Source organism: Hyperolius riggenbachi, chromosome 7 (genome assembly GCF_040937935.1).
Source record: "Hyperolius riggenbachi isolate aHypRig1 chromosome 7, aHypRig1.pri, whole genome shotgun sequence".
In the NCBI taxonomy this organism is placed as follows: Eukaryota; Metazoa; Chordata; class Amphibia; order Anura; family Hyperoliidae; genus Hyperolius; species Hyperolius riggenbachi.
Genome location: NC_090652.1, coordinates 7,403,847 through 7,420,859, shown reverse-complemented (window position 1 = coordinate 7,420,859; position 17,013 = coordinate 7,403,847). Strand labels below are relative to the sequence as shown.

The following is a 17,013-nucleotide window of genomic DNA, read 5'->3' as shown; positions in this document are numbered from 1 at the left end:
TGCACCTCTCCATACAGGCTTACACCTCTCCTGCCTGCAGCTGTGCACCTCTCCATACAGGCTTACATCTCTCCCCCCTGCAGCTGTGCACCTCTCCATACAGGCTTACACCTCTCCTGCCTGCAGCTGTGCACCTATCCATACAGGCTTACACCTCTCCTGCCTGCAGCTGTGCACCTCTCTATACAGACTTAAAATGTACCTGAGAAAATAGTAATCAAAGTATTTATACTTAGCTGGTGCTTCCTCCAGCCTCCTTAGCTTCCTTGCCATCCTCCCCGTCCCCTCTGTTCAATGGCTGTCAGCCCGGGACTAGGCATGAGCTGTGGCCTGCAGCCCAGCTGGATTATGGACTCCACAGCGGCAGAACGGAGGGGACCAGATGGACATGGAGAGAGCGAATGACTCCAGTGGCTGGAGGAAGCCTCGGGTAAGTATTAATCCTTTTGTTACGATTGTCTCAGGTGAGCAGACTATGGTGCTGTCCTGTGAGCAGACTATGGTGCTGTCCTGAGAGCAGACTATGGTGCTGTCCTGTGAGCAGACTATGGTGCTGTCCTGTGAGCAGACTATGGTGCTGTCCTGAGAGCAGACTATGGTGCTGTCCTGTGAGCAGACTATGGTGCTGTCCTGTGAGCAGACTATGGTGCTGTCCTGAGAGCAGACTATGGTGCTGTCCTGCGAGCAGACTATGGTGCTGTCCTGCGAGCAGACTATGGTGCTGTCCTGCGAGCAGACTATGGTGCTGTCCTGCGAGCAGACTATGGTGCTGTCCTGAGAGCAGACTATGGTGCTGTCCTGCGAGCAGACTATGGTGCTGTCCTGCGAGCAGACTATGGTGCTGTCCTGCGAGCAGACTATGGTGCTGTCCTGCGAGCAGACTATGGTGCTGTCCTGCGAGCAGACTATGGTGCTGTCCTGCGAGCAGACTATGGTGCTGTCCTGCGAGCAGACTATGGTGCTGGCCTGTGAGCAGACTATGGTGCTGGCCTGTGAGCAGACTATGGTGCTGTCCTGAGAGCAGACTATGGTGCTGTCCTGCGAGCAGACTATGGTGCTGTCCTGCGAGCAGACTATGGTGCTGTCCTGCGAGCAGACTATGGTGCTGTCCTGCGAGCAGACTATGGTGCTGTCCTGCGAGCAGACTATTGTGCTGTCCTGTGAGCAGACTATGGTGCTGGCCTGTGAGCAGACTATGGTGCTGTCCTGCGAGCAGACTATGGTGCTGTCCTGTGAGCAGACTATGGTGCTGTCCTGTGAGCAGACTATGGTGCTGGCCTGAGAGCAGACTATGGTGCTGTCCTGTGAGCAGACTGTGGTGCTGTCCTGCGAGCAGACTATGGTGCTGTCCTGTAAGTAGACTATGGTGCTGGCCTGTGAGCAGACTATGGTGCTGTCCTGCGAGCAGACTATTGTGCTGTCCTGTGAGCAGACTATGGTGCTGTCCTGAGAGCAGACTATGGTGCTGGCCTGTGAGCAGACTATGGTGCTGTCCTGCGAGCAGACTATGGTGCTGTCCTGCGAGCAGACTATGGTGCTGTCCTGCGAGCAGACTATGGTGCTGTCCTGTGAGCAGACTATGGTGCTGTCCTGAGAGCAGACTATGGTGCTGTCCTGAGAGCAGACTATGGTGCTGTCCTGTGAGCAGACTATGGTGCTGTCCTGAGAGCAGACTATGGTGCTGTCCTGTGAGCAGACTATGGTGCTGTCCTGTGAGCAGACTATGGTGCTGTCCTGTGAGCAGACTATGGTGCTGTCCTGCGAGCAGACTATGGTGCTGGCCTGTAAGTAGACTATGGTGCTGGCCTGTGAGCAGACTATGGTGCTGTCCTGTGAGCAGACTATGGTGCTGTCCTGCGAGCAGACTATGGTGCTGGCCTGTAAGTAGACTATGGTGCTGGCCTGTGAGCAGACTATGGTGCTGGCCTGTGAGCAGACTATGGTGCTGTCCTGTGAGCAGACTATGGTGCTGTCCTGTGAGCAGACTATGGTGCTGTCCTGCGAGCAGACTATGGTGCTGGCCTGTAAGTAGACTATGGTGCTGTCCTGTGAGCAGACTATGGTGCTGTCCTGTGAGCAGACTATGGTGCTGTCCTGTGAGCAGACTATGGTGCTGTCCTGCGAGCAGACTATGGTGCTGGCCTGTAAGTAGACTATGGTGCTGGCCTGTGAGCAGACTATGGTGCTGGCCTGTGAGCAGACTATGGTGCTGTCCTGCGAGCAGACTATGGTGCTGTCCTGCGAGCAGACTATGGTGCTGTCCTGCGAGCAGACTATTGTGCTGTCCTGCGAGCAGATTATGGTGCTGTCCTGCGAGCAGACTATGGTGCTGTCCTGCGAGCAGACTATTGTGCTGTCCTGTGAGCAGACTATGGTGCTGTCCTGTGAGCAGACTATGGTGCTGTCCTGAGAGCAGACTATGGTGCTGGCCTGTGAGCAGACTATGGTGCTGGCCTGTGAGCAGACTATGGTGCTGTCCTGCGAGCAGACTATGGTGCTGTCCTGAGAGCAGACTATGGTGCTGTCCTGTGAGCAGACTATGGTGCTGTCCTGCGAGCAGACTATTGTGCTGTCCTGAGAGCAGACTATGGTGCTGTCCTGCGAGCAGACTATGGTGCTGTCCTGAGAGCAGACTATGGTGCTGTCCTGCGAGCAGACTATGGTGCTGGCCTGTGAGCAGACTATGGTGCTAACCTGTGAGCAGACTATGGTGCTGTCCTGCGAGCAGACTATGGTGCTGTCCTGCGAGCAGACTATGGTGCTGTCCTGCGAGCAGACTATTGTGCTGTCCTGCGAGCAGACTATGGTGCTGTCCTGCGAGCAGACTATTGTGCTGTCCTGTGAGCAGACTATGGTGCTGTCCTGTGAGCAGACTATGGTGCTGTCCTGAGAGCAGACTATTGTGCTGTCCTGCGAGCAGACTATGGTGCTGTCCTGTGAGCAGACTATGGTGCTGTCCTGCGAGCAGACTATGGTGCTGTCCTGTGAGCAGACTATGGTGCTGTCCTGCGAGCAGACTATGGTGCTGTCCTGCGAGCAGACTATGGTGCTGTCCTGTGAGCAGACTATGGTGCTGGCCTGTGAGCAGACTATGGTGCTGTCCTGTGAACAGACTATGGTGCTGTTCTGCGAGCAGACTATTGTGCTGTCCTGGGAGCAGACTATTGTGCTGTCCTGTGAGCAGACTATGGTGCTGTTCTGCGAGCAGACTATGGTGCTGTCCTGCGAGCAGACTATTGTGCTGTCCTGTGAGCAGACTATGGTGCTGTCCTGAGAGCAGACTATGGTGCTGTCCTGAGAGCAGACTATGGTGCTGTCCTGAGAGCAGACTATGGTGCTGTCCTGCGAGCAGACTATGGTGCTGGCCTGTGAGCAGACTATGGTGCTGTCCTGAGAGCAGACTATGGTGCTGTCCTGTGAGCAGACTATGGTGCTGGCCTGTGAGCAGACTATGGTGCTGTCCTGCGAGCAGACTATGGTGCTGTCCTGAGAGCAGACTATGGTGCTGTCCTGCGAGCAGACTATGGTGCTGTCCTGCGAGCAGACTATGGTGCTGGCCTGTGAGCAGACTATGGTGCTGTCCTGTGAGCAGACTATGGTGCTGTCCTGAGAGCAGACTATGGTGCTGTCCTGTGAGCAGACTATGGTGCTGTCCTGAGAGCAGACTATGGTGCTGTCCTGAGAGCAGACTATGGTGCTGGCCTGTGAGCAGACTATGGTGCTGTCCTGTGAGCAGACTATGGTGCTGTCCTGTGAGCAGACTATGGTGCTGTCCTGAGAGCAGACTATGGTGCTGTCCTGTGAGCAGACTATGGTGCTGTCCTGTGAGCAGACTATGGTGCTGTCCTGAGAGCAGACTATGGTGCTGTCCTGAGAGCAGACTATGGTGCTGTCCTGAGAGCAGACTATGGTGCTGGCCTGTGAGCAGACTATGGTGCTGTCCTGTGAGCAGACTATGGTGCTGTCCTGTGAGCAGACTATGGTGCTGTCCTGTGAGCAGACTATGGTGCTGTCCTGCGAGCAGACTATGGTGCTGTCCTGTGAGCAGACTATGGTGCTGGCCTGTGAGCAGACTATGGTGCTGTCCCGTGAGCAGACTATGGTGCTGGCCTGTGAGCAGACTATGGTGCTGGCCTGTGAGCAGACTATTGTGCTGTCCTGTGAGCAGACTATGGTGCTGGCCTGTGAGCAGACTATTGTGCTGTCCTGAGAGCAGACTATGGTGCTGTCCTGAGAGCAGACTATGGTGCTGTCCTGTGAGCAGACTATGGTGCTGGCCTGTGAGCAGACTATTGTGCTGTCCTGAGAGCAGACTATGGTGCTGTCCTGAGAGCAGACTATGGTGCTGTCCTGCGAGCAGACTATGGTGCTGGCCTGTGAGCAGACTATGGTGCTGTCCTGAGAGCAGACTATGGTGCTGTCCTGTGAGCAGACTATGGTGCTGCCATTTACAACATTCACCCTCTGTGGGCTACAAGTCTGCCTCCTTACACTGCATAAACATTTTCACTGTAAGGCCTTGTTTACATCATGACGCGCTTCTGTGTGCATTTGGAAGCGATGAGCGACACGCAAGAACGGCAAAATGGCATAGACAGCCCCTCTGACGTTCACACTGTATGCGCTGCGCAGCAGTACGATGCGCTATGACGCGCTTGCGTACTGCTGCATGCGTTCTGTCTGCAAGCGCAGTGCTGACCCATTCACTGTAGTGAAGCAGCGCAGATGGCGTGCAATTGTGCGCGTTGCGTTTCGATCGCACGGCTACCTGCGCGTCATGTTGTGAACGAGGTCTAATGCTGTGGAGACAGGAAGTGTAGTTTGGCATCTAACGTTCTCCCCATTTCAGGGGTCACATGACCACACATTGTTGTCCCTCCCAGCAGCTGCATCCAGGGGGGAGAGGAAGGGAGCTGTAGTGGAGTTTGGTCAGCATATTGTACCCATAAAGCCAATATTCTGTCCACCTCCTGGCTTCTGTGCAAACTCCACACAGCTCATGATCTACCCGATTGCTTTTAATTTAAAGGACAACTGAAGTGAGAAGAATATGGGGGCTGCCATATTGATTTCCTTTTAAACAATACTAGTTCCCTGGCAGCCCTGCTGATCTATTTGGCTGCAGTAGTGTCTGAATAACACCAGAAACAAGCATGCAGCTAATCTTGTCAGATGTGACAATAATGTCAGAAACATCTGATCTGCTGCATGCTTGTTCAGGGCCTATGGCGAATAGTATTACAGGCAGAGGATCAGCAGGGCTGCCAGGCAACTGGTATTGCTTAAAAGGAAATAAATGAGGCAGCCTCCATATACCTCTCACTTCAGTTGTCCTTTAAACGAAAGTACACTTGAAGTGAGAGGGATATAGAGGCTTCCATATTAATTTCTTGTTAAATAATACCAGTTGCCTGGCTGTCCTGCTGATCTCTTTGGCTGCAGTAGTGGCTGAATCACACACCTGAAACAAGCATGCAGCTAATCCAGTCTGACTTCAGTCAGAGCACCTGATCTGCTGCATGCTTGTTCAGGGGTTGTGGCTAAAACTATCAGAGTCAGAGGTTCAGCAGGACAGCCAGGCAATCTGCATTGCTTAAAATGAAATATATATTTCAGCCTCCATATCCCTCAGGTCAGTTGTCTTTTAAAGGACAACTGAAGAGAGGGGTATATGGAGGCTGTCATATTTATTTCCTTTTAAGCAATGCAGATTGCCTGGCTGTCCTGCTGAACCTATGCCTCTAATACTTTTAGCCATAACCCCTGAACAAGCATGCAGCAGATCAGGTGTTTCTGACATTGTTGTCAGATCTGACAAGATTAGCTGAATGCTTGTTTCTGGTGTTATTCATACACTACTGCAGCCAGAGATCAGCAGGACAGCCAGGGAACTGGTTTATTTAACAGGAAACCTTTTTAGCTTCAAATCAGTGGGAGATCCCTGATGTCCGTGAGAGAATTAGGCGGCTAGTAGGGGGGGCTGAACCCCCTGAGCCACCCAGAATCTGAGTCGCCAATCTCGGTGGAACGTTCACTGAAACCGTTCCTTCCGCACCAACCCCCCGAAAACATTTATCACAGCACAGCTGGATCCGTCGCTGCGTCGGAGCGCATCCCTCCCAGGGATATTTCTCCCCGTCTGTCAGACGCGGCGCACAATGCAGAGCGTTCAAAGACCCCCCTCACGTGCCAATACCACCGTATGTTTCTGTAGCAACACAATCTCACCTGCAAGGCTCTCCTCGCCTGTCAATCAACCTGATCGCTTCGCTACGAGCGGCTGACCGCCACGGAGACGGGCTCATCCGCAGACGCACCATCTTACCTCCCTCCATTCGCCGCTCGCTAATCAGCGATCTGCCTCAATTATCTTCAGCCAAACCCCTCAGTCAATGCCGGAGCAGAGGCGGTTATCAATATACCAGCGACCTGCAGTATTATTAAATCATGTGCTGCAAAGACTGGACGTGCCGGGCAAAGCATAATTACCCACAGCGCAGTTCACCCACCCCCTGTCCCACGCACTGATTGGCTGCGAGGGGTTAATGCCCGCTGCCCCCTCTACAGTCACCTTCCTAAATATCAGCAAACGCGATCGCTTCAGGAGAAAGGAAATAAAATCCAAAGCAAGAGGGGGGGGGGGGGGTATGGGAACGTCAATACCCAGATATTCCAAAGCAAAATATCATAAAATATTCTACAAAAGATCGACTAGAAAGGGCGCTCCTGTGTGTGGCAGCATAAATATACCCTTTGTTGTTTTTGTTTTTATTATGCCTGCGTTGGTTAGATAAGAACATCTGCATTGCATTACAACTGTACTATTATAATTATTGAAAGCGCCAATCTACGCGTCTTATGAAGGTTTGGATTGGTGGATCGTATATTTTAGGGATTACAGATGGGTCGTTGTAAATGGACAATTTGATTTCAGAATGAAAATCGCAAGAGATTCACCTTCGAGTTTGATTTAGCAAAAGCTATTTTTAATTTTTAATTTATTTTTTTTACAAAATCTGGAATGGGCATTGTCGCCAGCCAATAGGAGCTGGGGAAAACTTGTTTGCTTTGCTTCGCTCCTGACCCCTTCCCAGAATCCCTTGCAGCCTTGGCCAACCGCATAATCCCATTTCTTTCCCCCATCTGTATATCCACCAGCGTTCCCCAACAATTCTTGGCTGCTGATGCATTTTTTATTATCTTCTACGCTGATTTGTTTCTGGTGCTGGCTGGAGGATTCAATTTCTAACTCCCTGAAAAATAAAATAATCACTGTATTTTGGCTTTTGTGGGATCTGTATAATCGTATTCACAAAATCATTTTTCCATTGTTGCCAGAAATATTGCACCAACTAATCAGGCGAGCTTTCTTTTTTTTTAATCCAAATCATTGAAATCATCCTGACCGCTCTCGAAATGCACCGTCCACAGCCCTGCCAATCAAATACGCCAGTTGACAACTGTCCAATGTCACCAAAAGGGGCAAACAGACCACACAGATCGTCACCAAGACCTTCCTAGCCCTGACCCAGCTCATCCCACAGGATTCGGTATTCAACATCAGGACAATCACCCCCAAGCCACCTGTCACCTGCTTGTGCACCGAAACGGTTAAACGTCACTGGTGGCTTCAGGTTATTGTCACCCATCGCTCCCGGTGCGGAGACCCCCACAGACAACCCCCCCCAACACTCATCGTCAACATGAAAGCAGAATATTGCAGGCAGGTACCTGGCTCGTCGCCTCTCCTCGTCTTCTCCCTCACGGTGTCCGGCGAACGTCCTCAGGAGGCGAAGATGTGAAAAATGGCAGCGTCCGTATTTCCCATCCTCCTCGGCGAAGCCTTCAAAGCCTTCTCAGCGATGATTATTCACAAACCACTGGGGATGAGAGGCAATTAGGAGCGTCCGCTGTAGCATCCAGCCTGGAAATGTAGAGGCAGGAGAAGGAGGGGTGTGAGAGCAGACAGCGATAGCAGGAGGAGAGGGGAGGTGTGTGAGTGCCAGTGATGATGGTGTGGTGAGGGGGGGGGGGGGGGGGGGTCAGTGACAGAGTCTATTGAGACATCAGGTCAGGGGCTCAGATGCGCCGTGGTGGTGGTGCTTCTGCTGGCGCGGCGGTCTTTGTATGGGGAGCGCGGTGGTGAGCCCCCTTCCCTCTCTAGTGTGCGTTTGTGCGGCTGCCTGTTTGTGTCAGGAATAGCAAGCGAGGAGCTCGTGAGATGCCAGCGGCGGGGGGTCAGGCGCAGCCGGCTCAGCTATGCTCTTTGCTGGCGATCCTCAGGGACGCAGCCGGGCAGCCCGCTAGCCACCAATCCATCAATAATACATCCGAAATTCTCGCAGTCGTTACCACTGCTCAAAGTCATCTACCGGGGGGTGGCGGTGACAGGATGGGCACACGCCATGCAATTTCCCATCAGATCGAAACGATAATTTCTAAAAGGTCAGATCTGCTCCTGATTGATAAAGGGACCAGTTTTCAGATCGCTACTGTACAAAATCGATCCCATTATCAATTGGTAGCTGATTGAACACATTGGAAATTATCATCTTCTGACAGGAAATTGCATAGTGTGTACCTAACATTATACATTTAGCCATAGCCCCTGAACAGGCATGCAGACCAGGCGCTCTGACTGAAGTGTAACTGTATGTCCCTCTGAGGTCAGTTGTCTTTTAAAAGACAACTGAAGTGAGGGAGATGGAAGCTGCCATATTTATTTCCTTTTAAGAAATATTAGTTGTCTGGCTGTCCTGCTGATCCTCTGCCTCTAATACATTTAGGCCTGGAACCCACTACAAATCGATATCGCTAATCGCAAGGGTCTTGTATGAGAGTTTGCAAGCGATTTCATGAGCGTTTTCAATAACGCTTTTAAAAAGTGTATTCAATTTGCCAGCGGTTGTGTAGCGATTAGCAATTAGCATTTTTAATTCTGATTGGTCCTTTCAATTAAATTTAATTTTGTTAAAAAAAACGCTAGCATAATCGCTCTGTGTAGGTTTTGATGAGCGATTATGCCATTTATACTTTACATTGCAGAAACACTAAGACTAATCGCTAAATGCGGAAAATGATTTAGTAATCGCAATCGCTCCAGTGGAATTTGGCCTGTCCATTAACATCAGCTGAGCATTTAGGGAAATCGCTAGCGGTTAGAATCGCTCCCTAAACGCTCAAAAAATCGCTCTAGTGGGTTTGAGCCCTTAGCCGTAGCCCTTGAACATGTATGAAGCATATCAGATGTTTCTGATATTACTGTCAGATCTGCATGCTTGTTTCAGGGTTCTGATTCAGATACTGCAGCAGCCAAAGAGATCAGCAGGACAGCCAGGCAACTGGTATTGCTTAAAAGGAAATAAATATGGCAGCCTCCATACCCCTCTCACTTCAGGGGGGCTATTACTAGTTAAAGGGCTATATTGCGAATTGAGATGTTGGTTCACAGTCGGGAGATTTTAAACCATTTGGTATCGCCGGCGATCAGCAAATCGATGTTACTAATGTATCCCTATGGGATAATATATCGTTCTCTCTGCAGTGTTTGCGATTTGCATGCTGCGTTTTGGGGGCGTTTGCTATGTGATTCTCGTTCTATTGAGCAGGAATCACAAATGCAAATCGCAGAAAAATCACAACATTTTGTGATGTAAAAATAGCAAACGCGATTAGCGTTCGAATGTGAACCAGCCTTCAGACACTACTGTAGCCAAGGAGATCAGAAGGACAGCCAGGCAACTGACACTGTTTAAGAGGTGCCAGTTATAAAACATATGCCAAATTGGTCATTGATTGGTCGGTCAGTGTTTAGCCAATTATAATTGAAAGTGTGTACCAGGCTTCAGCCTGGTACACACATCCAATTTTGATTGGCCAATTACTGACCAATTTTACCACCTCCATACAGTATGAGGGATATTGAACGCTATGAGCAGATTGTGTAGGTCAGTGATCTGCAAACCTTGCTCTACAGCTGTTAAGGAACTACAAGTCCCACAATGCATTTGCCTTTATGAGTCATGACTGTGGCTGTAAGACTCCTGCAATGCATTGTGGGACTTGTAGCTCCTTAACAGCTGGAGAGCTGAGTTTGCAGATCACTGATGTAGGTAAACCTTCATGCTGCACAGAGGTGGTACAATTGGTGTTAGTTGGGGGAGGTACGTATGCATTGTGAGTTGTCAGACATACGACTCATTATTAAACACTAATCCATGCACATGTTATAAAGAATGAAGTATTTTTTTTTTAAGCACACGTTTTCCAAACAATATATCTTTATAATCAACTTTTCACACAAAAAAATCAAGTAAACGAATGAATAAAACTTTCACTGTTTGTATTATCCTGATTTTTTTCAATACATTTTATCACATTTTTATAGAAAACATTGGAAAATCAATCGTTTTTTTCAATCGAAAACTACATTTATTGACTTGATTGCATCATGTATGTCCACCTTTAGAGGTCCTGATAGTAAAGGCCAGTGCACACCATACAATTTTCACAGCTGATCGGTACGGTCGCTGCGACACTGAGGCATGCTGGGGCACTGCTCCCCCCTTCCCCAGTAATATACAGTTAAGGTGCATACACACGCACTGTAAGTGTGTACGCACCTTTAATGTTTCCAGGGTCCAGCAGTGAACAATGAACAGGGTAGGGTCTGTAAAAATTCTCCATGTCAACCTGAGTCTATGTAGGTGTTAAGTAAAGTGGGGTCTTATCTATTTGTCATAAATACCTCACAATCCTTGCAAGATCCCGTGTAATTAATGTATCTGGATGACACTTATATTTGCAAAAAAATCACTGTACCTCCTTTTTAATGTTTGTTCTAACATTGTCATTCATAGGAATAGAGTCTGAAGAAGGCTTACTAGCTGAAAGCTTACTGTTTTTCTTTTAAATTAGCCAATAAACTAGAGCTTTAGAGCTTGTATTTTACAGACAGAAAGTTTTTTAAATCAGGATAAAATTCCATATTCAAAGCTTCCTGTCTATAAAATACAAGCTGTAGTCTGCAGCAATGCCTAGCTACAATGATAAGGAATTACACACACACACACAGTGTTTCTCTCCCTCCTGCTGCTCCCCCCTGGCTTGTAGACTGACACAGGCTGGGGGCTGGAATGATTTGTCTGTGATCTGTCCACACAGGAGCAGCTTGCTAGTAAGTAAGCGTTAAAGCATGCTAGACAAATAGCCCAGTACATCTGTAGGTAACTTTTCTTGTATAACAGCACCATCATTTGGATAATCTGCTCTGCTCAAAAGCCTCCGAGTTCTGAGTCTGATGTTTACATTTGGCTCCTGTCATTGCTGGACTAGTTAGCTTTAATTTTATCAACTGAGTTAGGCAACAAAATATCTAAGGGCTGGTTCACAATTGGCGCTTTGCCCGCGACTGTGTTCGGCTCCGCGATCGCGGGCAAAATCTCGCGATTCAGAGCGATTTGCGCTTGCGGTTCCCATTCAATAGAATGAGAATCACAGAGCAATCACCCCCAAAACGACGCATGCAGCGGGTTTGCGTTTAATTGAAATCGCAATCACTGCAGTGTGAATGAATTCATAGGGATACATTGTAGAAGCGCTTTGCTGATCGCCGGCGATCAAAACAACGCTCAAGGATCGCCCCAAAGTGAACCAGCCCTTAAAGTGAACCTCCGGACTAAAAATCGACTCAGCAGCACTGAAAAGGCCTAGTGTTTCTTTAACAGTTTCACAGCATCAGAACTTTGTTTCTCTTATACAAGCCTCATTTTTAGCTGCACAGAAGAAAACTGCCCGGGCTGTTTTCCCCTGATGCTGTGCAAAGCATGATGGGATTTCTGATGTTGTTGCTCTCGTTCTGCTGTTTTGAAGCAAAATTTTTTTTTTTTTTGACATTTTTAATTTGACATTTGAAGCCTAGCGTGTGCAGCTGGGAGGGGTAATCAGGACACAGGACAGTTGGAACTGTGTCTCCTGCTCCTTGTCACCTCTTTTCAACCAAAAAGATGGCTGCCCCCATGACAAAGATGGCTGCCCCCATGAATCACAAACATTTGCCTGTTCTTGTAAAACAGGGTGGGTAAAAAATTATATTACCTATCTATTCTAATTAACATAACTAATTAACTTAATGACAGTATGTTTGTTTAGGCTGAAGTTCCCCTTTAAGCTTGCCATACAAATATTGATTTTGATCACCCAAATGGGCCCAACAGCCAGCCATCATGCCCCTCACAAGCATCGCCACTGTCGATCAAACTTGTGTGGCTGGATAGTGTACTGGTTAAGGGCTGTGCCTCTGACACAGGAGACCTGGGTTCGAATCTCGGCTCTGCCTATTCAGTAAGCCCAGCACCTATTCCGTAGGAGACCTTAGGCCTATAGAGCGTGGATAGTGGCTGCAGCTCTGGCGCTTTGAGTCTGCCAGGAGAAAAGCACAATATAAATGTTATTTGTCTTGTCTTGTCAAACTTCCAATTGAGAAAATTGATCCATATATCGTTTTGTCATAGATCGGTCTAGCAGAATAGCTCCACAAGTTAACGATTTCACTTCTGATTCTGATCAGTATACTGATTGTATACTCCATCAACGATTGTCTCAGGACATTGGAGACTGGCTCGACCTTTCTTTCCTTCAATGACTTAATTGATCATACATACATACATACGGGCAGATGGACGGTTTTTAGAGAGAGAATTTCCAGCCTGTCCGATTAACTCAGGATCCAGAAAGAGATCGATAATGGCCATCAAATCAAAAGCTAGTCATAAAGTACATTTTTTGGGGACAGATCAGATCAACTTTCTCAATCGGAAGTCTGAACGGAAGAACGCAGGTGAATAAAAGCCTAAATCGCGCTCCGAGACCAGCCAAGGACGCCAGATTCTGCAGATAATGGGATGTTACTTAAAAGAAAAAAAAAATCTATCCGCTATTAGGTAAAGTGTGGAGTGACAGCTTTTTACCCTTGGGTGAGTTATGGGCCACCAGGAAGCTCAGACTTGAGAATCCTCCAGGTCTCCAGGCGCGGCCAGCATAATAAGCGGACGCTGCCAAGTATCTGCTGCCTCGTTATGGGAGGCAGAGCCGGTAATCTCGGCGCCAGACGTGGGGGCGCAATGCTGCCACATGCAGGAGCGATGGACAACTCTGACGCACAACAGGTTCTCTTACAGTCTACAGCCGCCGGCCTCTGTCTAGAGAATTATAAATTAGATGATGCAGAATTTGGGGTCTCCAACGGTGTTATGCCTGCCAGGTACGATTAGTCAATGCAGGGAACCCTTATCTGCAGTGTGACGCCCATGGCACTCCCAGGAAGCGTCAAACAACGCGTACCCCCAACTCGTATTACCAATCCGGGCGTACTGGAAACGCCAGAAGACGCCATCCGCTGAGCCAGGAGTGTAAAACTCGGACACAAAGTGGGCCAAAATTGAGCCCTGGAACCAAGTTGCGGACCAACCTCAATGTCTAGTGGCCACCTCTCTCCCTTATACAGTTCCCTGGTGTCTAATAGCACCCCTCTATCCCCTATACAGTTAATTGGTGTCTAGTGGCCCTCCCTCCCCTATACAGTTCCTTGGTGTCTAGTGGCATTCTCCCTCCCCTATACAGTTCCCTGGTGTTTAGTGGCCCTCCCTCCCCTATACAGTTCCTTGGTGTCTAGTGGCCCCCTCCCTCCCCTATACAGTTCCCTGGTGTCTAGTGGTCCCCCTCCCCTATACAGTTCCCTGGTGTCTAGTGGCCCCCCTCCCCTATACAGTTCCTTGGTGTCTAGTGGACCCCTCCCCTATACAGTTTCTTAGTGTCTAGTGGCCCCCCTCCCTCCCCTATACAGTTCCCTGGTGTCTAGTGCCCCCCCTCCCCTATACAGTTCCTTGGTGTCTAGTGGCCCCCCTCCCTCCCCTATACAGTTCCTTGGTGTCTAGTGGCCCCCTCCCCTATATACAGTTCCTTGGTGTCTAGTGGCCCCCCTCCCTCCCCTATACAGTTCCTTGGTATCTAGTGGTCCCCCTCCCCATACAGTTCCCTGGTGTCTAGTGCCCCCCCTCCCCTATACAGTTCCTTGGTGTCTAGTGGCCCCCCTCCCTCCCCTATACAGTTCCTTGGTGTCTAGTGGTCCCCCTCCCCTATACAGTTCCTTGGTGTCTAGTGGCCCCCCTCCCTCCCCTATACAGTTTCTTGGTGTCTAGTGGCCCCCTCCCCTATACAGTTCCTTGGTGTCTAGTGGCATTCTCCCTCCCCTATACAGTTCCCTGGTGTTTAGTGGCCCTCCCTCCCCTATACAGTTCCTTGGTGTCTAGTGGCCCCCTCTCTCCCCTATACAGTTCCCTGGTGTCTAGTGGTCTTCCCTCCCCTATACAGTTCCTTGGTGTCTAGTAGCCCCCCTCCCCTATACAGTTCCTTGGTGTCTAGTGGTCCCCCTCCCCTATACAGTTCCCTGGTGTCTAGTGGCCCCCCTCCCCTATACAGTTCCTTGGTGTCTAGTGGACCCCTCCCCTATACAGTTTCTTAGTGTCTAGTGGCCCCCCTCCCTCCCCTATACAGTTCCCTGGTGTCTAGTGCCCCCCCTCCCCTATACAGTTCCTTGGTGTCTAGTGGCCCCCCTCCCTCCCCTATACAGTTCCTTGGTGTCTAGTGGCCCCCTCCCCTATATACAGTTCCTTGGTGTCTAGTGGCCCCCCTCCCTCCCCTATACAGTTCCTTGGTATCTAGTGGTCCCCCTCCCCATACAGTTCCCTGGTGTCTAGTGCCCCCCCTCCCCTATACAGTTCCTTGGTGTCTAGTGGCCCCCCTCCCTCCCCTATACAGTTCCTTGGTGTCTAGTGGTCCCCCTCCCCTATACAGTTCCTTGGTGTCTAGTGGCCCCCCTCCCTCCCCTATACAGTTCCTTGGTGTCTAGTGGCCCCCTCCCCTATACAGTTCCTTAGTGTCTAGTGGCCCTTGTCTATACAGGTGCCTTGTGTCTAGTGCCTCCCCCCTCCCTCCCCATATAGCTTCCCTAATGATCTTGGACTTACCCTCCAATATAGCTTCTCTGGTGGTGCTAAGTGGGCCAAACATAATGCAAAGAGGGGAAACCACCTGAGGGCCAAATCTGATGGCTCAGAGGGCCAGATTTGGCCCACAGGCCGGAGTTTGACATGCATGCGCTAAACCATGACCTCTTCAAACCCAACAAACCATCCTGAGCAGAGCTCGGAGCGGCAATCGCTTTTCAACCTTTCAACACCTGATTTCAATCAGATCTCGGTACAAATGTGATCGAGAGTCAATCAAATGGCGGCACCCGCTAACCTTGTAGCACGCGATAAAATGTGGACGTTAAAGGTTACAGAAAGAAGGAAACAGAGCAGAGAAAGGGGGAAAACTAATAACACTATTCAGGAAAACAAGAAAGTTAATAATAAAAATATATTCCCCTAATTTCACAAAATCTCCGTTATCCGAAGTCTCAACTAACCGGCATGGCTGAGGGGGAAACAGGGAAAGTGCTTTGGGGGTTTGCAGGGCATTAAATACTTACCAAGCCTCCAGTGCCGTCTACTAACCTTCCTGCAGTTACCTTGCATGGCTCCTGGTGGGTCACATGACCTGATGTGGGTCAGCTGACACGCCGGGAGCCATACAAGAAGGACGTATGTACGAAGGGGAGGGTGGGGGGAGGTTTGTGCTTTTATCGTCCGGTTGCTCAAACAACTGGCAAACACATGTATCTGGCATTAGGCTATCACCGCCTGTGCCGGATAAAGGGGGTTTTGCTGTATTATTATGTAGAAATCAAAAATGTTTAATATGATGCTAATATTTTGAGCTGATGCAAATTTTATGATAATTTCATGCAGCCTGGACTTGCACTTTACTTGTCAGTATAATAATCTGTATCACATCCTTCCTTCATTTTCCCTGCACTGCAATAATCCAGCAAATACTGAATAAGAAATACCGGTTAAGCTCCATTTCTATTGACTGTGTTTGCAATGCTCGTCTGTCGAGCTTCCACTGCGTTTTTTACGGTGATTCTTCAAAATTGCAGCGATTTTGCCGCATTCGAGTGAATGAGAATGTTTTTTCTTTTTTTTTAAAAGCGCAAACGCATCGGAAACACTGCGGAAATGCAAACACAGCCAGTGGAAACTAAATAACTATTTACCGTGTAAAATGTTTTGTGAATTTAGATTTTAAAAAAAGTCTGAAACACCACATGGGTATTTTACTGACTGTTTAATTTCTACTGAACTTATAGCGAATTTAAGCCATAGACTTCAGATGACTGAAATGATAAATATCTTGTGCAGCGCTGATCCATGCCATAGCATTGTTTTTACAAAGTGAACACTGAGCACAGCAGCTAGCGGAAGAGGCTGTGTTGGCATGAGTCAGACCCCCGTCACCCCCCTCATATCTCACAGCTACAGGCGGGGGGACCTCCCAGTTGGTGCGGCGGGATTAATAGCCAGGCAGACCTGAGAGCAGCCTGGCACAGCGAGACGGGTACCAGGTGGAGAAAGCAGAGAGAGACTGGCAGGCTTATCATCAGATCCTCTTCCCATCAGACACGGGGGAGAGACTCTCTGAAGACACAGAATAGATTCCCTTCAGCCTGAGAACAAATGCCGACGCAAAGGCCTCAGCACTCTGCACTGCATCCCCGCCAGCAGCTGAACTCTGCACTGCATCCCCGCCAGCAGCTGAACTCTGCACTGCATCCCCGCCAGCAGCTGAACTCTGCACTGCATCCCCGCCAGCAGCTGAACTCTGCTCTGCATCCCCGCCAGCAGCTGAACTCTGCTCTGCATCCCTGCCAGCAGCTGAACTCTGCACTGCATCCCCGCCAGCAGCTGAACTCTGCACTGCATCCCGCCAGCAGTGACTGAACTCTGCACTGCATCCCGCCAGCAGCTGAACTCTGCTCTGCATCCCCGCCAGCAGCTGAACTCTGCACTGCATCCCTGCCAGCAGCTGAACTCTGCTCTGCATCCCCGCCAGCAGCTGAACTCTGCACTG

At 49.5% G+C, this 17,013-nt stretch overlaps 2 protein-coding genes across 6 annotated transcripts in view; both read right to left on the bottom strand.

The window, feature by feature from the left end:
* RAI1 (retinoic acid induced 1) overlaps nt 1–17,013 on the bottom strand; it is a 275,318-nt gene that overhangs the window by 147,944 nt on the left and 110,361 nt on the right. For 4 of the 5 annotated variants that reach the window (XM_068243537.1, XM_068243536.1, XM_068243540.1 and 1 more), the window contains one exon: nt 7,732–7,924. The gene's annotated coding sequence lies outside the window, so the exon portion shown is untranslated. The remainder of the gene's footprint in view (nt 1–7,731; nt 7,925–17,013) is intronic. The other variant, XM_068243538.1, reaches the window with a different exon arrangement.
* Nucleotides 313–6,320, bottom strand: LOC137525327 (ice nucleation protein-like). Its single transcript, XM_068246382.1, has 2 exons — nt 6,229–6,320; nt 313–4,492 (listed from the first exon to the last, which is right to left on the bottom strand). Exons 1-2 carry the CDS (start codon nt 6,318–6,320, stop codon nt 313–315), a joined length of 4,272 nt encoding a protein of 1,423 aa, XP_068102483.1.